The sequence below is a fragment of the Heteronotia binoei genome, chromosome 1 (assembly GCF_032191835.1).
Source record: "Heteronotia binoei isolate CCM8104 ecotype False Entrance Well chromosome 1, APGP_CSIRO_Hbin_v1, whole genome shotgun sequence".
Classification (NCBI taxonomy): domain Eukaryota; kingdom Metazoa; phylum Chordata; class Lepidosauria; order Squamata; family Gekkonidae; genus Heteronotia; species Heteronotia binoei.
Genome location: NC_083223.1, coordinates 278,465,677 through 278,487,247, shown reverse-complemented (window position 1 = coordinate 278,487,247; position 21,571 = coordinate 278,465,677). Strand labels below are relative to the sequence as shown.

Below are 21,571 nucleotides of genomic sequence, written 5' to 3'. Positions count from 1 at the left end.
CTCCATTTAGAAGAAGACGAGGATATTTATACCCCGCCTTCTGCTCTGAATCTCAGGCTGGGATCACACACACTAAATAATGCACTTTCAATCCGGTTTCAGTGCGCTTTACAACTGGGTTTTACTGGGTGAACGTGCAAAATCCAGTTGGAAGGTGGATTGAAAGTGCATTATTCTGTCTGTGATCAGTCTCAGAGCAGTTTACAATCTCTGCCTCTCCCCCCCCCCCCCCAACAACAGACACCCTGTGAAGTGGGTGGGACTGAGAGAGCTCTGACAGAAGCTGCCCTTTCAAGGACAACTATGCGAGAGCTATGGCTGACCCAAGGCCATTCCAGCAGCTGCGAGTGGAGGAGTGAGGAATTAAACCCCATTCTCCCAGATAAGAGCCTGTGCACTGAACCACTACACCAAACTTTATACATTATAACCACAGGTTGCTCGTGAGCCAGTTTGGTGTAGTGGTTAAGTGTGCGGACTCTTATCTGGGAGAACCAGGTTTGATTCCTCACTCTTCCACTTGCAGCTGCTGGAATGGCCTTGGGTCAGCCATAGCTCTCGATGGAGTTGTCCTTGAAAGGGCAGCATCTGTCAGAGCTCTCTCAGCCCCATCCACGTCACAGGGTGTCTGTTGTGGGGGGAGAAGATAAAGGAGATTGTAAGCTGCTCTGAGTCTCTGATTCATAGAGAAGGGTGGGGTATAAATCTGCAGTCTTCTTCCCCTTCTTCCCCTTTATGTGCTTGTCTAATTTCCATTCAAAAGGCCTCCAAGATGATGGTCACCCTTGCTTCTCCGTGTGGAGGGCACACTGTTCTCCTATTATATAATGGAAAAATGTGTTTTTGGCCTGTCCTGTATCTACTGCTCAGCCATTTCCTTTGCTGACCCCAAGTTGTAATGTTCAGGGTGAAAATTTTATCCCCTTTCTTCAAATTGTGCAAACTTACATAATTTTCTCATGTTCCCCCCACTCATACTAAAAGGACCCAGATTTCAGCCTTTCCTTATAGGGGAAGTTCTGCCGCTATTTTTCTGGCATTTTCCTGCTGACTCCATGATGTCATGTTTGAGATTTCGCTACCAGAACTGTAGTATTTATTTAGGATATTTCTCAACTGCCTCTCTTCACAGTTCTCAGGGTGGCTTGCAACAAGAATGCAGTGCGGAGAATTCCCAAATGTGTTTGGGCCAGCGATTTCCCTGAAAGTGAGACCATGCCAGCTACTGCGTCTCTGTGCTTTTTCCTTAATAAGTCCCTAGTTTGAAATCATCCTATTCACTTAGCGAATAGCCGTTTCCATTGACATATCTGCTGTGACCCTCTTTTCTGGAAGTTCACCCCTTGATACACTGGTGAAGGTACCACAAGTAACAACAGGGTCATACCTTCATTTAAAAGGTAAATGTAGTCCCCTGTGCAAGCACCATTTTACCAACCTTGGAAGGATGGAAGGCCAAGTCAACCTTTTTTCCTTCATATCATATTTTATTACATCTCTGTCTTTCTGTCTTCTTCTTCTTCATCATCCATCCATCCATCCATCCATCGAAGAGCCCCGTGGTGTAGAGTGGTAAAGCTGCAGTACTGCAGTCGGAGCCCTCTGCTCACGACCTAAGTTCGATCCCAGTGGAAGCTGGTTCAGGTAGCCAGCTCCAGGTCAACCCAGCCTTCCATCCTTCCAAGTGAGTCCCCAGCTTGCTGGAGGGAAAGTGTAGAGGACTGGGGAAGGCAAGGGCAAACCACCCTGTAAAAAGTGTGCTGTGAAAATATTGTGAAAGCAATGTCACCCCAGAGTCAAAAACGACTTGTGCTTGCACAGGGGACTCTATCTATCTATCTATCTATCTATCTATCTATCTATCTATCTATCTATCTATCTATCTATCTATCTATCTATCTATCTATCTATCTATCTATCTATCTATCTATCTATCTATCTATCTATCTATCTATCTATCTATCTATCTATCTCCCTGTCTATCTGTCTGTCCATCGGTCCACCCGTCCATCCACCCACCCATCCATCCATCCATCCATCCACCTGTCCATCCACCCGTCCATCCATCCATCCATCCATCCATCCATCCATCCATCCATCCATCCATCATCTCCAGGGCTTTTTTAAAAACAGGAATGCAGTTCCGGCTTCCTTGCTGTCAGGGTTGTGGCCTAATATGCATATGAGCTCATCTTCTTCGTGGTCTCTGTGCAGTCACACTGATGGGAGTAGGCGCCAGCGCCGATCTCGATCGGTAAACTTCAAAAGCTGCGGATTTCCGCGCTGACGTCCCAGTGCGCATGCCCGCCCCCCCCCCCCGCGCATGCTCACTGGGACAGGAGCGGACATCCCGCCAGTTCTCTTCTGACCGCCGCGCTGATCAGTCGATCTTCTCTGCTACGGTCGGTGAACTTACCCTTGGATAAAAAAATTTTTCTTCTATTCTTCTTAGTTAGATAGTTGTAGTTATAGTTGTAGTTATAGTGTAGTTTTAGATAGTTAGTAATAGTTGCGGGAGAGCGGGGGAGTTTTCCCGCCCTTCGGGGCCCCCTCTCCCTACTTTCGTTTTCCCGCCGTTCGTTTCCCTCGTATGGAAAGACGGTGGGGGTTCTTTCGCCGCTGCTCCTCGTGCGGGAGTAAAATCGCCCCTCCGGACGGGCACGAACTGTGTTTGCTGTGCCTGGGCGAGAGGCACCGTCCTGACTCCTGTCCTCATTGCGCCAAGTTTTCGCGCCAAACGAGGAAGAACAGGGCAGCCCGACTTGCAGCGGCACTGATGGAGCAGGCTCTTTCCCCTCGTCGCCAGCAGGCTGAGCAGGCGGAACAGCCCTCCGGTCATTCCGACCAGTCGGCACCGAAGTCAGTCGACACCGACCAGACCCCTCCCGACACCGACCGCCCTAAGAAAAAGCCGGGCGATGCGGTAACCTCGGAATCCTCGACGCCAGCTAAACGGCGCAAGGAGGAGAAAGGGGCATCAGCTGTAAAGGGGAAGAAGGACAAGAAACAGAGACACAAATTGGCGCCGCTCTCCGCGCCGGTGTCTCCCGTGGACCCTACGGCTCCGATAGTCCCTCCGCTAAAGCTCTTCGCGTCCCCGATACGCCACTCCGACACTCCTTTAGACTCGAGGTCGACGCAGCTGGTCATTTCGGACTCTGATTCGGACATAGAATCGGGCCAGAGGGTCGGTACCGACCGCAGCCCTCTCGGCCGAAGCACCCCTCGACAGCGAAGCCCACTGGTCAGACCGAGTGATCGGCCCCGAGACCGTTCAGCCAGCAGGTCACGATCTCCCCTCGGCAAGGACGAAGGCCGATCGCCTCGTGGAGCCCCGTCCCACGTCCCATGGGACCAGAGGCAATGGCAGTATTTGTATGGGGCTTACCCAGTACAACCTCATTACCCATGGCTGCCGCCGCGACAACCCGAATGGGACCAAGCTTCTGAGACATCTTACCGGTCCCGCACGTCCTTTCGCATGGTGAAGACGGCCCCGTCGGCGTCGGTGTCGAAACCCCTAGAACCACGCACGAAGGAGCGCGACTTCGCCCCACCGTTAAAGCCGAGGTCGACCCCGACAGCCCCAGCATCCCCATTGAAGCCGGTGCAGCCATCGGACTTGTCCGACTCCCCGGACGAGTCTCCCAGGTCGCCGGGGGGTTCGTCTCCCGACGGAGGACCTTCGTCGCCGGACGAGCCATCGCCACCGGGAAAGACCTCGGACGAACAGCCGATCTCGCCATCGGAGGACCTCAAGTCCTACGGCGACTTAGTAAAGCGGATGGCTCAAACCCTCTCGCTCCCGACGGTCCAGCCACAACCGGTCGTTACCGATACGGTTTTCGACATCGTGCAACAGGACACTTCCACCGCTGTGGCACTGCCTCTGACCAATGTTATGTTGCAGACTGCCAAGTCCTCATGGGACAAACCGGCGTCCACGCCTGTGTCCTCTCGCAGGCTGGACCATATGTACAGGATCCAGGAGTCATCAGCAGAGTTCCTGTACGTGCACCCGAGACCGAACTCAGTGGTAGTGTCCTCTTCGTCAAAGGCGAAGAAGACCCATTCCACGCCCCCCGATAAGGAGGGTAGGAAACTGGATGCAATAGGAAGACGGCTTTACACCACAGGCTCACTGGGAGTCAAAGTTGCAAACTACGCAGCCTGTATGGGCAGATATCAATATGCCCTATGGGACCAGGTATCCACCATTCTTGGTTCCATCCCGGAGCAGGCGAAGACCTCACTGAGAAAGCTGCAAAAGGAGGGCATGGCCCTCGCAAAACAACAGCTGAACTCAGCAAAACACTCGGGGGACACGTGCGCCAAAACATTGACCACTGCTATCGCCCTCCGCAGACATTCCTGGCTCCGTTCCACGGCACTGCAACACGACACGCAGGCATATGTGGAGGATCTACCGTTCGATGGCTCGGGATTGTTTAGCTCAAACACGGACTCGGTCTTGCAAGAGTTAGACAAAAGTATAAAGACATCTCGGAACCTGGGAGTAACAAGCCCCCGCACTCCAGCCAAGAGACAGTGGCCAAAGACGTGGCACAAGAAGCCCTACTCAAAGTCGCCAGAGCGGCAATGGCGCTCCAAGCAGCCAGCTTTTCCGCGGCCCCAGTACCAGCAGAAACCTAAGTACTCGCCACCCTCTACCCAGGTACCCAGGCAGAAGGGTTCCAAACAAAAGCAGGGCCTTTGACTGCCTCCCGCCCCTGTATGGCCCTATGGACTTGCACAGTATCCGGTTGGCACGTTTCCTCCCTGCCTGGGCCCGCATCACGTCGGACCGCTGGGTGCTGTCAATTATTCAACAGGGCTATGGGATAGAGTTTACCAACCCCCCACCCACCCCGACTTTCGTTTACACCCCTCCTTCGCAAACCCTCCGGGAAGAAGTATGCTCCCTCCTCGACAAGGCCGCGATCGAGAGGGTCCCTACGCACCAGCTCCGGCGTGGCTTCTACTCCCGATATTTTGCAGTCCCGAAACGGGACGGGGGCCTTCGGCCAATTATGGACCTACGGGCCTTGAACCGATTCGTAAGATGCGACAAGTTCAGGATGACAACCCTGCAGTATATCCTCCCGTTGCTGGGACAAGGGGACTGGATGGCCACGCTCGATCTAAAGGACGCATATTTTCATATATCGATTCATCCCTTCCACAGACAGTTCCTCCGCTTCACAATTGGAGAGGAGCACTTCCAATACAGGGCTCTTCCCTTTGGGCTATGCACGGCCCCTCGGGTGTTCACCAAGGCGATGGTGGTGATTGCCGCTCACTTGAGACAGCAAGGGGTAACACTCTTCCCGTACATCGACGATTGGCTCCTGGTGGCGGAGTCCAGGGAGTCCTTGCTGCGGCACATAGAAATCACCCTTGCCCTGGTGGAAGAACTGGGACTCCAAATAAACCAGAAGAAGTCCCATCTCCAGCCCGCGCAACGCGTGCAATTCATAGGGGCGATATTGGATTCAAGGGAGTGCAAGGCATTCCTCCCTCCAGACCGCGCGAATGCCATCGTGCGAACAGTAGCGGCTTTCCGGCAGAATCCCGTGGTCTCAGCACGGAAGGTCCAGAGACTGTTAGGACTTATGGCAGCCACCACGACGGTGCTCCCCTTCGCAAGGCTGAGAATGCGGACTCTACAGCTTTGGTTCTTGAGGAGCTTCAAATGCAACCTGGAGCCGTACTCCAGACTCCTAACGGTACCGCCGGAGGTGCTGGAGTCCCTAAGCTGGTGGGGTCAGAAACAGTACCTAGTGGAGGGAGCCCCCTTCCACAAACCAGTACCAGTGCTAACGATCACAACGGACGCATCCCTATGGGGCTGGGGTGCCCACATGGGAGGAATATGTGTGGGGGACAGGTGGCCGAGTCGCTACAGTCAACAGCACATCAACCTGCTGGAGCTCCTGGCCATCTTCCACGCCATCTTCTCCTTCCAGACTCTTCTGAAGGGAAAAGCAGTAGCGGTGTTGACCGACAACACCACAGCGGTGGCGTACGTCAACAGGCAAGGGGGGACGGTGTCCCGCAACCTCTGCAAATTGGCCATCTCGCTGTGGGAGCTGTGCAGATCGCTGGGGGTCTCCCTACAAGCAGCCCACCTGCCGGGAGTGAACAATGTGCAGGCAGATTTCCTCAGTCGCGGAGGAGCCCTGTCTCACGAGTGGGAACTGAACTCAGAGTTCCTGGATCCGGTCTTCCGCAGCTGGGGGACACCGGAGCTGGACGTGTTTGCTACGAGGCACAATGCGAAGTGCGACCTGTTTTGCTGCAGAGGGGGAGCGGACCCCTTGGCCCTCGGGGACGGTCTCCTAATCCCCTGGACCCACCATACAGTGTATCTGTTTCCGCCCATCCCATTGCTAACCAAGGTCGTGCAGAAACTTCTACGGGAGCGCCCACAGGGGATCTTGGTGACGCCATGGTGGCCGAGACAACACTGGTTCCCCTTGGTCCTACGACTGGCCAAGGGGAGGTATTACCGATTCCCACAGGCCCCGGACCTTCTCCTCTCCTACCAGGGCAGGATCCTCCATCACGATGTGCCACACCTCAGGCTGACGGCATGGCGCCTGTGATTTCGGACAGGGCGCAGTTTGTCATAATGAACGCGCGGAAGGCATCTACGAGGAAGTCATACGCAGCTAAGTGGGCGAAGTTTGCGGAGTTCGCGGCCAGTCGCTCCGTACCTCCCAGCAGAGCGGGACTGCCCGTGATTTTTGACTTCCTGATTGTGCTGCTGGACAAGGGCCTCGCCCAATCGTCCGTGCGGGTTTACCTGGCGGCCATTTCGGCACAACATCAGCATATAGAGGGCCGGTCGGTTTTCACGCACCCGGACACAAAGCGGTTCCTCAAGGGCATGACGAGACTGTACCCGGCAGTTCGGAGCCCTGCCCCAGCCTGGGACTTGCCCCTGGTCCTGAGGGCACTAACGGGAAGACCTTTTGAGCCTATGGCCTCCTGCTCTCCTCACCTATTGGCCTGGAAAACAGCCTTTTTGGTGGCCATCACCTCGGCGAGGAGGGTGGGGGAGCTGGCGGCGCTGCGCTGCGATGCCCCCTACCTTAATTTCTCAGCGGATGGGGTGATGCTCCGCCCTGACATTAAGTTCCTACCGAAGGTGGTATCCCCGTTTCACCTGAATTCGGAAATATTTCTGCCGGTTTATTTCCCGTTGCCGGCTAATGACTCAGAATGGCGCCTTCACGCCCTGGATGTTAAACGGGCGCTATCTTTCTATCTTCACCGCACGAGTCAGTCGCGGAGAGACCCCAGACTGTTTGTATCGTACGCTGGACCCTCCACGGGCCTGCGGATCTCCTCGCAGCGCTTGTCCAAATGGATTACGGGGGCGATCCGCCTGTGCTACATGCTCCACAAGAGGCCGCTGCCCGGCCCTCTACGGGCTCATTCCACGCGAGCCATGGCAGCATCGGCTGCGTTCATGAAGGGAGTGGCCCTGCAGGACATCTGTAAAGCTGCCACATGGGCATCAGCTCACACCTTCGTGACACACTACGCGCTGGACCTGGGGCAGAGACGAGCTTCCGCTGTGGGCCACGCTGTGTTGCAGTCCGTCTCCTCGTGATGGACCGTCGCACCCGCCTCCAGGTAGGCTTGAGCTTGCTAGTCTCCCATCAGTGTGATGCACAGAGACCACGAAGAAGATAAACAGGTTTCCTACCTGTAACTGATGATCTTCGAGTGGTCATCTGTGCAGTCACACTACCTGCCCGACCTTCCCCGCTGCTGACGGTCCCTCCTGAGGGGCTAACGTGGCGGTCAGAAGGAACTGGCGGGATGTCCGCTCCTGTCCCAGTGAGCATGCGCGGGGGGGGGGGGGGCGGGCATGCGCACTGGGACGTCGGCGCGGAAATCCGCAGCTTTTGAAGTTTACCGATCGAGATCGGCGCTGGCGCCTACTCCCATCAGTGTGACTGCACAGATGACCACTCGAAGATCATCAGTTACAGGTAGGAAACCTGTTTTTCTTTCTACAAAAAGCCCTGTGTGAAACAGGTGACATCGGGGCTGTGGCCTAATATGCAAATGAGCTCCTGCTGGGCTTTTTCTACCACCCCCCCCCTGTATATATCATTTGCTAACTGTGACTTTGTAGTATGCCCCTTGCAGTGAAGTTGCTCTGAGAATCTAATACATATCATTATACATATCGTAATACAAGATTTCTGTATTTAGTAGTTTGTTTTAATCCATTCATAAAACGGTGCCCAGAGTCCCCTTATACCTTGCTTAGTTTGCTCTTTCAGTGTATCAATCGATATGTCCATTTCTGCTATTTCCAATTTTTTCCCTATAAGTTCTTCTTTTGTGGGTGTTTGAGTCAACCTTGAGCCGGCTACTTGAACCCAGCTTCTGCCAGGATCGAACTCAGGTCATGAGCAGAGCTTAGACTGCGGTACTGCAGCTTACCACTCTGCACCATGCCTTCCTTAGGAACAACTAAAATAAAACAGTGTGATGCGGTGGCTAAAAAGACAAATGCAATTTTGAGCTGTATCAACTGAGGTATAGTGTCCAGATCACGTGATGTGATAGTATCGCTTTACTCTGCTCTGGTATGACCTCACCTGGAGTATTGTGTTCAGTTTTGGGCACCACATTTTAAGAAGGATCTAGACAAGCTGGAACAGGTCCAGAGGAGGGTGATGAAGATGGTGAGGGGTCTGGAGACCAAGTCCTATGAGGAAAGGTTGAAGGAGCTGGGGATGTTTAGCCTGGAGAGGAGGCGACTGAGAGGTGGTAGGATCCCACCTTCAAGTACTTGAAGGACTGTCCTATAGAGGATGGTGTGGAATTGTTTTCTGTGGTCGCAGAAGGTAGGACCAGAACCAATGAGTTGAAATTAAATCCAAAGAGTTTCCAGCTCAGCATTAGGAAGAACTTCCTGATCATTAGAGCGGTTCCTCAGTGGAACAGGCTTCCTCGGGAGGTGGTGGGCTCTCCTTCCTCAGAGGTTTTTGAACAGAGGCTACATGGCCATCTGACAGCAATGAAGATCCTGTGAATTTGGGGTAGGTATTTGTGGGTTTGCTGCATTGTGCGGGGGGGGGGGGGTTGGACTAGATGACCCTGGAGGTTCCTTCCAACTCTGTGATTCTGTCCCAAAGGGAGTTGTTCTTGATAAAGAGACACCCTTTCTGTCTGCACAGAAGTGGGGACGCATGAGGACTGGTGGGGAAAGGAAATCCCAAGTCCTGTCTCCATGCAATCTCTGCTTTCTCATTCTCCCTTTCTCCTCTTGCTTCCACTTGCCTGTACCTCCTGTGCTTCTCCCTCCATATCTTCTGTTCCACTTCTCCCCTCCTGCTCTGCTTCCCTTCTCCCCCTCAAGTGCTCCTGACTGAAGAAGAAGAAGAAGATGATTATGATATTGGATTTATATCCTGCCCTGTACTCCTGCTTTTCCTAGCAACAGGTTCAGGCCAGTAGCCATGTTGGGCTAAGAACATAAGAGAAGCCCTGTTGGATCAGACCAATTTTATTATGGTGTAATATACTGCAGTTTTATCTATCCATTAATTATTTTAAGAAATGCAAATGTGTGACAGAGTGTTGGACTGAATGGGCCATTGGCCTGATCCAAGTGCGCTTCTCTTACATTCTTCTTTCTGGGGCAGTGATGCTCTGTGTTCTTGGTGCTTTTTTGGGGGGGGGGGCACAGTGGGAGGGCTTCTAGTGTCCTGGCCCCACTGATGGAGTTCCTAATGGCACCTGTGTTTTTTGGCCACTGTGTGTCACAGTGTGTTGGACTGGATGGGCCATTGGCTCGATCTAACATGGCTTCTCTTACAGTCTGCTTTCTGGGGCAGTGATGCTCTGTGTTCTTGGTGCTTTTTTTGGGGGGGGGGCACAGTGGGAGGGCTTCTAGTGTCCTGGCCCCACTGATGGAGTTCCTAATGGCACCTGTGTTTTTTGGCCACTGTGTGTCACAGTGTGTTGGACTGGATGGGCCATTGGCTCGATCTAACATGGCTTCTCTTACAGTCTGCTCTCTGGGGCAGTGATGCTCTGTGTTCTTGGTGCTTGTGGGGGCGGGGCACAGTGAGAGGGCTTCTAGGGTCCTGGCCCCACTGATGGAGCTCCTAATGGCACCTGTGTTTTTTGGCCACAGTGTGACACAGTGTGTTGGACTGGATGGGCCATTGGCCTGATCCAACATGGATCTCTTACGTTCTTATGTTCCTCCCTCCCTCCCACATCTGACATTCATTCTGTGCGACTCACGTTAAGCGAGTTTGGCCACCGCTGTCCTAGAGCAATGAAATTGAAAAAGTGGCAGCAGCTTTCACTGAGGCAGGCTGGATCAGTGGCGTCCCTTTGCCCCGTGCTGCCCTCGTTCCCAGCAGCAACTGTTCTTCCTTCTCCCCCGCAGGAACGGCGTGAACGTGGAAGGTGCGACTCACAAGCAGGTGGTGGACCTGATCCGAGCCGGAGAGAAGGAGCTGGTCCTGACCGTCTTGTCGGTGCCGCCCCACGAGGCGGACAGCCTGGACCCCAGCGACGACTCCCTGGGCCAGTCCTTCTACGACTACACCGAGAAGCAGGCGGTGCCCATCTCCATCCCCACCTACAAGCACGTGGAACAGAATGGTGAGAAGTTTGTGGTGAGTACCGGCCCGGCTGGGGCCCTCCCAAGAGCCTCCGCTCTTTCCGCACAGGCAGCTCGGGTGGGCTTCTGCCACCTGTCCGAAGGTAGATGCAGCTCAGCGCTGCTCGGCTGGCGGTTGCAGATCCACACGAGAATTTTGGCCTTCCTTGGCCCTGCTGCGCCTGTCCTCGCACACCGTACTTCTCCCGGCCCGTTTCTCGTTCCCGGTTTTCCTCCCCCTGCTCTGTTCTTTGCCCTTTGCGCCACTTCCCTGTTCCCAGGGCTTTTACTGTAGTAGGAACTGCTATGAGGAAAGGCTGAAGGAGCTGGGGATGTTTAGCCTAGAGAGGAGGAGGCTGAGAGGTGATGTTTACCATCTTCAAGGAGTTGAAGGGCTGTCCTATACAGGGGTCTGGAGACCAAGTCCTGTGAGGAAAGGCTGAAGGAGCTGGGGATGTTTAGCCTGGAGAGGAGGAGGCTGAGAGATGATAGGATCACCATCTTCAAGTCCTTGATGGGCTGTCCTATAGAGGGGTCTGGAGACCAAGTCCTATGAGGAAAGGTTGAAGGAGCTGGGCATGTTTAGCCTGGAGAGGAGGCGGCTGAGAGGTGATAGGATCACCATCTTCAAGTCCTTGAAGGGCTGTCCTAGAGAGGGGTCTGGAGACGAAGTCCTATGAGGAAAGGTTGAAGGAGCTGGGGACATTTAGCCTGGAGAGGCGGCTGAGAGGTGATAGGATCACCATCTTCAAGGACTTGAAGAGCTGTCCTATAGAGGGGTCTGGAGACCAAGTCCTATGAGGAAAGGCTGAAGGAGCTGGGGATGTTTAGCCTGGAGAGGAGGCGGCTGAGAGGTGATAGGATCACCATCTTCAAGTCCTTGAAGGGCTGTCCTAGAGAGGGGTCTGGAGACCAAGTCCTATGAGCAAAGGCTGAAGGAGCTGGGGATGTTTAGCCTGGAGAGGAGGTGGCTGAGAGGTGATAGGATCACCATCTTCAAGTCCTTTCCTATAGAGGGGTCTGGAGACCAAGTCCTATGAGGAAAGGCTGAAGGAGCTGGGGATGTTTAGCCTGGAGAGGAGGTGGCTGAGAGGTGATAGGATCACCATCTTCAAGTCCTTGAAGGGCTGTCCTAGAGAGGGGTCTGGAGACCAAGTCCTATGAGGAAAGGCTGAAGGAGCTGGGGATGTTTAGCCTGGAGAGGAGGCGGCTGAGAGGTGATAGGATCACCATCTTCAAGTCCTTGAAGGGCTGTCCTAGAGAGGGGTCTGGAGACCAAGTCCTGTGAGGAAAGGCTGAAGGAGCTGGGGATGTTTAGCCTGGAGAGGAGGCGGCTGAGAGGTGATAGGATCACCATCTTCAAGTCCTTGAAGGGCTGTCCTAGAGAGGGGTCTGGAGACCAAGTCCTATGAGGAAAGGCTGAAGGAGCTGGGGATGTTTAGCCTGGAGAGGAGGCGGCTGAGAGGCGATAGGATCACCATCTTCAAGTCCTTGAAGGGCTGTCCTAGAGAGGGGTCTGGAGACCAAGTCCTATGAGGAAAGGCTGAAGGAGCTGGGGATGTTTAGCCTGGAGAGGAGGCGGCTGAGAGGTGATAGGATCACCATCTTCAAGTCCTTGAAGGGCTGTCCTAGAGAGGGGTCTGGAGACCAAGTCCTATGAGGAAAGGCTGAAGGAGCTGGGGATGTTTAGCCTGGAGAGGAGGCGGCTGAGAGGCGATAGGATCACCATCTTCAAGTCCTTGAAGGGCTGTCCTAGAGAGGGGTCTGGAGACCAAGTCCTATGAGGAAAGGCTGAAGGAGCTGGGGATGTTTAGCCTGGAGAGGAGGCGGCTGAGAGGTGATAGGATCACCATCTTCAAGTCCTTTCCTATAGAGGGGTCTGGAGACCAAGTCCTATGAGGAAAGGCTGAAGGAGCTGGGGATGTTTAGCCTGGAGAGGAGGTGGCTGAGAGGTGATAGGATCACCATCTTCAAGTCCTTGAAGGGCTGTCCTAGAGAGGGGTCTGGAGACCAAGTCCTATGAGGAAAGGCTGAAGGAGCTGGGGATGTTTAGCCTGGAGAGGAGGCGGCTGAGAGGTGATAGGATCACCATCTTCAAGTCCTTTCCTATAGAGGGGTCTGGAGACCAAGTCCTATGAGGAAAGGCTGAAGGAGCTGGGGATGTTTAGCCTGGAGAGGAGGCGGCTGAGAGGTGATAGGATCACCATCTTCAAGTCCTTGAAGGGCTGTCCTAGAGAGGGGTCTGGAGACCAAGTCCTATGAGGAAAGGCTGAAGGAGCTGGGGATGTTTAGCCTGGAGAGGAGGTGGCTGAGAGGTGATAGGATCACCATCTTCAAGTCCTTGAAGGGCTGTCCTAGAGAGGGGTCTGGAGACCAAGTCCTATGAGGAAAGGCTGAAGGAGCTGGGGATGTTTAGCCTGGAGAGGAGGTGGCTGAGAGGTGATAGGATCACCATCTTCAAGTCCTTTCCTATAGAGGGGTCTGGAGACCAAGTCCTATGAGGAAAGGCTGAAGGAGCTGGGGATGTTTAGCCTGGAGAGGAGGCGGCTGAGAGGTGATAGGATCACCATCTTCAAGTCCTTGAAGGGCTGTCCTAGAGAGGGGTCTGGAGACCAAGTCCTATGAGGAAAGGCTGAAGGAGCTGGGGATGTTTAGCCTGGAGAGGAGGCGGCTGAGAGGTGATAGGATCACCATCTTCAAGTCCTTGAAGGGCTGTCCTAGAGAGGGGTCTGGAGACCAAGTCCTATGAGGAAAGGCTGAAGGAGCTGGGGACGTTTAGCCTGGAGAGGCGGCTGAGAGGCGATAGGATCACCATCTTCAAGTCCTTGAAGGGCTGTCATCTAGAGGATGGCGTGGAATTGTTTTCTGTGGCCCCAGAAGGTCGGACCAGAACCAATGGGTTGAAATTAAATCAATAGAGTTTCCACCTCAACATTAGGAAGAACTTCCTGACCGTTAGAGCGGTTCCTCAGTGGAACAAAGCAGTAGACAAGTGTACCTTTACGACCAACTAAGTTTTATTCAGAATGTAAGCTTTCGGATGCTCTTAAGCAGACCTCATCACACAAAATGGGAATGGCAAGCAGCAGATCTTAATATAAGTGTGCAGTGAGCTGCTATGTAGAATCATGGGAATGTTTTTAGCATTTAGCATTCCCATGGGGCTCTTTAGCTTGGAGAAACGTTGACTGCGGGGTGACATGAGAGAGGTTTACAAGATAATGCATGGGATGGAGAAGGTAGAGAAAGAAGTACTTTTCTCCCTTTCTCACAATACAAAAACTCGTGGGCATTCGATGAAATTGCTGAGCAGAAAGGTTAAAACGGATAAAAGGAGGTCCTTCTTCACCCAAAGGGTGATTAACATGTGGAATTCACTGCCACAGGAGGTGGTGGCGGCCACAAGTATAGCCACCTTCAAGAAGGGTTTAGATAAAAATATGGAGCACAGGTCCATCAGTGGCTATTAGCCACAGTGTGTGTGTGTATATAACATTTTTTGCCACTGCGTGACACAGAGGGTTGGACTTGATGGGCCGTTGGCCTGATCCAACATGGCTTCTCTTATGTTCTTATGTTCTTATGGTTCTACATACCAACTCACTGCCCACTTATATTAAGAAGAATTGCAGATTTATACCCTGCCCTTCTCTCTGAATCAGAGACTCAGAGCGGCTCACAATCTCCTGTCTCTTCTCCCCCCACAACAGACACCCTGTGAGGTGGGTGGGGCTGAGAGGGCTCTCACAGCAGCTACCCTTTCAAGGACAACCTCTGCCAGAGCTATGACTGACCCAAGGCCATCCCAGCAGCTGCAAGTGGAGGAGTGGGGAATCAAACCCGGTTCTCCCAGATAAGAAGAAGACTGCAGATTTATACCCTGCTCATCTCTGAATCAGAGATTCAGAGCGGCTTACAATCTCCTTTATCTTCTTCCCCCACAACAGACACCCTGTGAGGTGGGTGGGGCTGGAGAGGGCTCACACAGCAGCTGCTCTTTCAAGGACAACCTCTGCCAGAGCTGTGGCTAACCCAAGGTCATTCCAGCAGCTGCAAGTGGTGGAGTGGAGAATGAAACCTGGTTCTCCCAAATAAGATTCCACGCACTTCACCACCACACCAAACTGGCTCTCTGGTAGGTCAGGCCGGGAGGCAGAGCGACTCGCCCAGGGTACAAAAAAAGCGCTGTGTTCTCCAGAGGTGCCGCTGGACACAAATCTAGCTCTTTGGCACTTACAATCACGCAATCATAGAGTACGAATGGACCTCCAGGGTTATCTAGTCCACCTGCCTGCACAATGCAGGGACTTCACAAACACCTCTCCCCTCCCCACACACACACATCCCCAGTGACCCCTGCTCCATGCCCAAAAGATGGCAAAGAAACCCCACCGAGACCCTCCAGGATCCCTGGCCAAACTGGCCTAGAGAAAAAGCTGCTTCCCGACGCCAGAGTGGTGGTTGGCATTTCCCTGGGGCGTGTAAGAAGGGGCCGCGAGAACCAAGCACTGGGGCAGCCCTTCCTGCCTTCCCTCTCGAGATCTGCCTAAGTTCACAGAATCGGCATTGCCGTCAGGGGGCCATCCAGCCTCTGTTTGAACACCTCCAAAGAGGAAGCCTGTCCCGCTGAGGAACCGCTCTAAACCAGGGATGGCCAAACCGGCTCGGGAGCCACATGTGGCTCTTGAAGCCCCCACTGCCCAGTTCGCCAGCTTAGAGAAGACATTTCTCTTTAAATCACTTTGCCGAGCCAGCCGGCAGCTTGGACAATGCATTTAATGTTAAAGTTGCTTTCTTTCCACCTCTCTCTCACCTCCCCCCATCAATTTGCCTTCCTTCCTTCAAACATCTGACGTTCATTGGCCAGCTTAGAGAAGACATTTCTCTCTTTAAATCACTTCACCAAGCCAGCTGGGGGCTTGGAGAATGCATTTAAAGTTAAAGTTGCTTTCTTTCCACCTCTCCCTCACCTCCCCCCCATCTGTTTGCCTTCCTTTCTTCCATCCTTCAAACATCTGACGTTCATTGGCCAGCTTAGAGAAGACATTTCTCTCTCTAAATCACTTCTCCAAGCCAGCCGGCTTGGATAATGCATTTAAAGTTAAAGTTGCTTTCTTTCCACCTCTCTCTCACCCCCATCTGTTTGCCTTCCTTCCTTCCTTCCTTCCTTCCTTCCTTCCTTCCTTCCTTCCGTCCTTCAAACATCTGACGTTCGTTGGCCAGCTTAGAGAAGACATTTCTCTCTTTAAATCACTTCGCCGAGCAAGCTGGGGGATTGGAGAATGCATTTAAAGTTAAAGTTGCTTTCTTTCCACCTCTCCCTCCCCCCCCCCGATCTATTTGCCTTCCTTCCTTCAAACATCTGACGTTCGTGTCTTGCAGCTCTCAAACATCTGATGTTGATCCTATGTGGCTCTTACGTTAAGCAAGTTTGGCCACGGCTGCTGTACACCGTCAGGAAGTTCTGCCTGATGTTTAGCCAAAAACTCCTTGGATTTAATTTCGACCTGTTGGCTCTGGACTGTCCTCCTGGGGCCACAGAAAACAATTCCGCACCGTCCTCTCTAGGACAGCCCTTCAATTACTTGAAGACAGTGATCCTATCACTTGCTTTTCTTAAAGGGGGGGACAAGACGCATTAGGCGGGGGGAGAGGATAGTGTTTCTGTGTCTTACAGAGGTGTCTGGAAACCAGGGTTTTGGTGGGTGTGGCTCTTTCAGCCTTGTACGATGAGCCAGGCCAGCAAACATGCCCTTTCCTGTGGAACACTTTTCAGGCGCCTGGCCTTCCCAGGCGTCTGGCCACCCTGTGGAGAGACAGGGGGAAAAACCAGCATGCCCTGTAAATATGAACTTGTATTCAGTTTGGGTTTCACTGTGAGTTCTCATCGTGCAGAGAGTGAAGACTGCTGGTCTCGGATACGGCTCTTCCCTTGGAGGGTGTGTTCGTTTCTTGGCTTTGCGTCTTCTTGTGTGTGTGTGTGTGTGTGTGTGTGTGGTGCCACTCCGCCGATTGCAGCGGCAGGGACACTTTTCAAAGCACAAGCAGCGTCTCTCTCACAAACAGCTATTTCCTGCACAGGAAACCTTCAGTGCATCGGGAAAAGTGTTAAGCTCATGTTTAAAACCAGGCCCCAGATTCAGCAGGAGCGCAGCTCTTGAACCTTTCTGACCGCCCACCCAGCTCCTCCCCACTTAACCTTGTCCATTGAATAGTAGGTGCAGCTGCATAACAATCCCTGGATTAGGAGAGCGGGCAGCCAGCCAGCCAGCCACCAAGGGCTTTGCCACGCCCCCAGCAGCCCTCATTAACACTTGGAGAAGCCCACGCCACCCTTTCTCCACTTCTTATGCGATTTTGGGCAGGGGGTGGCTTGCTGGCCTTTTGACTGGGGGGGGGGGGCGGCCTAGGAGAGCCCCAGATGAGTGAGACCTGCTTGGGCTCTCTGGAACGCTAGCCAGCCCAAGCAGGCCTCGCTCGCCTGGGGCTCTCCTTTCTTGTATCAGGTTGCTCTTGGCTGGGGGGGGGGGAGGTGGCATGTGCTCATGAGTTATGCTGATGAGCTCCACCACCTATTTTTCCACAAAACGACCCCTGTATAAAACCCTCACCTGTGACAGAGCTGCATGCGTCATTCATGCCCGTGCACATGCTAGGGAGCCGCAGACGAGGTTTGGTGGCTCCGTTCTACCAATGGCAGCGCCACGTCCCAGCACAAAAGAGCAGCTGTAGCATTCCCCTGTGGGCACCTCACCTGTGGCGGCAACCAAGCAGAGGCTTTCAATCTATTTTTTAAATTAACAAGTTATTCAGAACGTAAGAGAAGCCGTGTTGGATCAGGCCAAAGGGCCCTCCAGTCCAACACTCTGTGTCACACAGTGGCCAAAAAACGCCCCCAAGTGCCATCAGGAGGTTCACAAGTGGGGCTAGAAGCCCTCCCACTGTGCCCCCCACCAAGCACCAAGATTACAGAGCATCACTGCCCCAGACATAAGAACATAAGAGAAACCATATGGGATCACGCCAAAGGCCCCTCCAATCCAACACTCCGTGTCACACAGTGGCCAAAAAAACCCAGGTGCCATCAGGAGGTCCATCAGTGGGGCCAGAACACTAGAAGCCCTCTCACTGTGCCCCCCCAAGAAGACAGAACATCTCTGCCCCAGACATGAGAATATGAGGAGCCATGCTGGACCAGGCCAATGCCCCATACAGTCCAACACTCTGTGTTACACAGTGGCCAAAAAACCCAGGTGCCATCAGGAGGTCCATCAGTGGGACCAGGAAACTTGAAGCCCTCCCACTGTTTCCTCCCCCACAAAGAACCAAGAATACAGAGCATCACTGCCCCAGACAGAACAGAAGAGAAGCCATATTGGCCACTGGCCCATCCAGTCCAACACTCTGTGTCACACAGTGGCCAAAAAAACCCAGGTGCCATCATGAGGTCCAACGGTGGGGCCAGGACACTAAAAGCCCTCCCACTGTGCCCCCCCCCAGCACCAAGAATACAGAGCATTACTTACCCCAGATAGAGTGTTCCCTCTACACTTTGTGGCTAATAGCCACTGATGGACCTCTGCTCCATGCGTTGATCCAATCCCCTCTTGAAGCCATCCATGCGTGTTATTGCCACCACTTCCTGCGGCAGTGAATTCCATCTGTTAATCACCCTTTGGGTGAAGAAGGATATCCTTTTAACCATTCTGAGAAGTACTTCCTTCTATCCCTTCTATTGTATTGTCACAGTATACAACATAAAATAATATAGTATAAAGGTAAAGGTGGTCCGCGTGCGCAAGCACCAGTCATTTCGGACTCTGACGCTGCTTTCACAATGTTTTCACACCAGACGTTTTACAGGGTGGTTTGCCATGCCTTCCCCAGTCATCTACACTTCCCCCCCCAATGAGCTCGGTACTCATTTTACCGACCTTGGAAGAGCCAGTTTGGTGTAGTGTTAAGTGAGCGGACTCTTATCTGGGAGAACCGGGTTTGATTCTCCACTTCTCCACTTGCACCTCTAGCATGGCCTTGGGTCAGCCATAGGTCTGGCAGAGGTTGTCCTTGAAAGAGCAGCTGCTGTGAGAGCCCTCTCCAGGCCCCACCACCTCATAGGGTGTCTGTTGTGAGGGAGGAAGGTAAAGGAGATTGTGAGCCACTCTGAGACTCTTCGGAGTGGAGGGCGGGATATAAATCCAATATCTTCATCTACCTCACAGGGTGTCTGTTGTGGGGGAGGAAGGGGAAGGAGATTGTGACGCGCTCTGAGACTCCTCGGAGTGGAGGGCGGGATATAAATCCAATATCTTCATCTACCTCACAGGGTGTCTGTTGTGGGGGAGGAAGGAAAAGGAGATTGTGAGCCGCTCTGAGACTCTTTGGAGTGGAGGGGTGGGATATAAATCCAATATCTTCATCTACCTCACAGGGTGTCCTGTTGTGGGGAGGAAGGGGAAGGAGATTGTGAGCCGCTCTGAGACTCCTCGGAGTGGAGGGCGGGATATAAATCCAATATCTTCATCTACCTCACAGGGTGTCTGTTGTGGGGGAGGAAGGAAAAGGAGATTGTGAGCCGCTCTGAGACTCTTCGGAGTGGAGGGCGGGATATAAATCCAATATCTTCATCTACCTCACAGGGTGTCTGTTTGTGGGGAGGAAGGGGAAGGAGATTGTGAGCCGCTCTGAGACTCCTCGGAGTGGAGGGCGGGATATAAATCCAATATCTTCATCTACCTCACAGGGTGTCTGTTGTGGGGAGGAAGGGAAAGGAGATTGTGAGCCGCTCTGAGACTCTTCGGAGTGGAGGGTGGGATTATAAATCCAATATCTTCATCTACCTCACGAGGGTGTCTGTTGTGGGGGAGGAAGAAAAGGAGATTGTGAGCCGCTCTGAGACTCTTTGGAGTGGAGGGTGGGATATAAATCCAATATCTTCATCTACCTCACAGGGTGTCTGTTGTGGGGGGGGAAGGGAAAGGAGATTGTGAGCCGCTCTGAGACTCTTCGGAGTGGAGGGCGGGATATAAATCCATATCTTCATCTACTCACAGGGTGTCTGTTGTGGGGGAGGAAGGGGAAGGAGATTGTGAGCCGCTCTGAGACTCTTCGGAGTGGAGGGCGGGATATAAATCCAATATCTCATCTACCTCACAGGTGTCTGTTGTGGGGAGGAAGGGAAAGGAGATTGTGAGCCGCTCTGAGGACTCCTCGGAGTGGAGGGCGGGATATAAATCCAATATCTTCATCTACCTCACAGGGTGTCTGTTGTGGGGGAGGAAGGGGAAGGAGATTGTGAGCCGCTCTGAAAGGGAACTCTTCGGAGTGGAGGGCGGATATAAATCCAATATCTTCATCTACCTCACAGGGTGTCTGTTGTGGGGAGGAAGGGAAGGAGATTGTGAGCCGCTCTGAGACTCCTCGGAGTGGAGGGCGGGATATAAATCCAATATCTTCATCTACCTCACAGGGTGTCTGTTGTGGGGGAGGAAGGGAAAGGAGATTGTGAGCGCTCTGAGACTCTTCGGAGTGGAGGGCGGATATAAATCCAATATCATCATCTTCTTCTTAAAAGTCAACCTTGAGCTGGCTACCTGAACCAGCTTCCACTGGGATCAAACTCAGGTCATGAGCAGAGGGCAGCTTTACCACTCTGCGCCACGGGGTTCTCCCTAAAAATAATATAGTACAGTGCTAAATTTATAAATTAATAGTAAGGCAGTAATAAAAATACAGCATTTTAACTAACATATGTTAGTTAAACATATATTAAACATATACTGGTAATTTTCTTGCCGTTTAAAAGTTTTTAAATATACTGGCAATTTTCAATGTTTAAATCACAGTTGTTTCAAACACCTTCTCTCTACAAGGAGTCTCTATCCTAAGGAATTTAAAATCCAGTCAGTTTACTGTAAACAGAGTGTGTCAATCAAATCGAGAATATCATTGTATTTTGATAAATAATCCATTATGGGAATGTGAGCACTCAGTGCCCAGGGGCACCACGTTGGGTGGGTCCTGCTCTAACCACTACAGCACGCAGTCCGCCGCGATGCACGGAGCACCCCTTTTCTCCTTTTGTCGCGGATGCACGGCCAAGCCTGCTGCTAGGGAAAGACCTCTCTTGTGTTGGTACAGGGCTTCCCATGGACGTTTAAGCTCCTGCTTTCAGTTTGGAGTCGTGGTTAAGTGCACGGACTCTTATCTGGCAGAACCGGGTTTGATTCTTCACTCCTCCACTTGCAGCTGCTGGAATGGCCTTGGGTCAGCCAGAGCTCTCTTATCTGGGAGAACCGGGCTTGATTCCCCACTCCTCCACTTGCACCTGCTGGAATGGCCTTGGGTCAGCCATAGCTCTCTTATCTGGGAGAACAGGGTTGGATTCCCCACTTCTCCACTTGCAGCTGCTGGAATGGCCTTGGGTCAGCCATAGCTCTCTTATCTGGGAGAACAGGGTTTGATTCCCCATTCCTTCACTTGCACCTGCTGGAATGGCCTTGGGTCAGCCATAGCTCTCTTATCTGGGAGAACCGGGTTTGATTCCCCACTCCTTCACTTGCACCTGCCGGAATGGCCTTGGGTCAGCCGGAGCTCTCTTATCTGGGAGAACGGGGTTTGATTCCCCACTCCTCCACTTGCAGCTGCTGGAATGGCCTTGGGTCAGCCAGAGCTCTCTTATCTGGGAGAACCGGGCTTGATTCCCCACTCCTCCACTTGCACCTGCTGGAATGGCCTTGGGTCAGCCATAGCTCTCTTATCTGGGAGAACAGGGTTGGATTCCCCACTTCTCCACTTGCAGCTGCTGGAATGGCCTTGGGTCAGCCATAGCTCTCTTATCTGGGAGAACCGGGTTTGATTCCCCACTCCTCCACTTGCAGCTGCTGGAATGGCCTTGGGTCAGCCAGAGCTCTCTTATCTGGGAGAACC

The 21,571-nt window shown here is 52.9% G+C and overlaps 1 protein-coding gene across 1 annotated transcript in view; it reads left to right on the top strand.

Moving 5' to 3' along the window:
- SNX27 (sorting nexin 27) overlaps nt 1-21,571 on the top strand; it is a 112,484-nt gene that overhangs the window by 50,657 nt on the left and 40,256 nt on the right. The window contains exon 2 of the mRNA XM_060256130.1: nt 10,427-10,658. Coding sequence (XP_060112113.1) covers nt 10,427-10,658 — 232 coding nt within the window. The remainder of the gene's footprint in view (nt 1-10,426; nt 10,659-21,571) is intronic.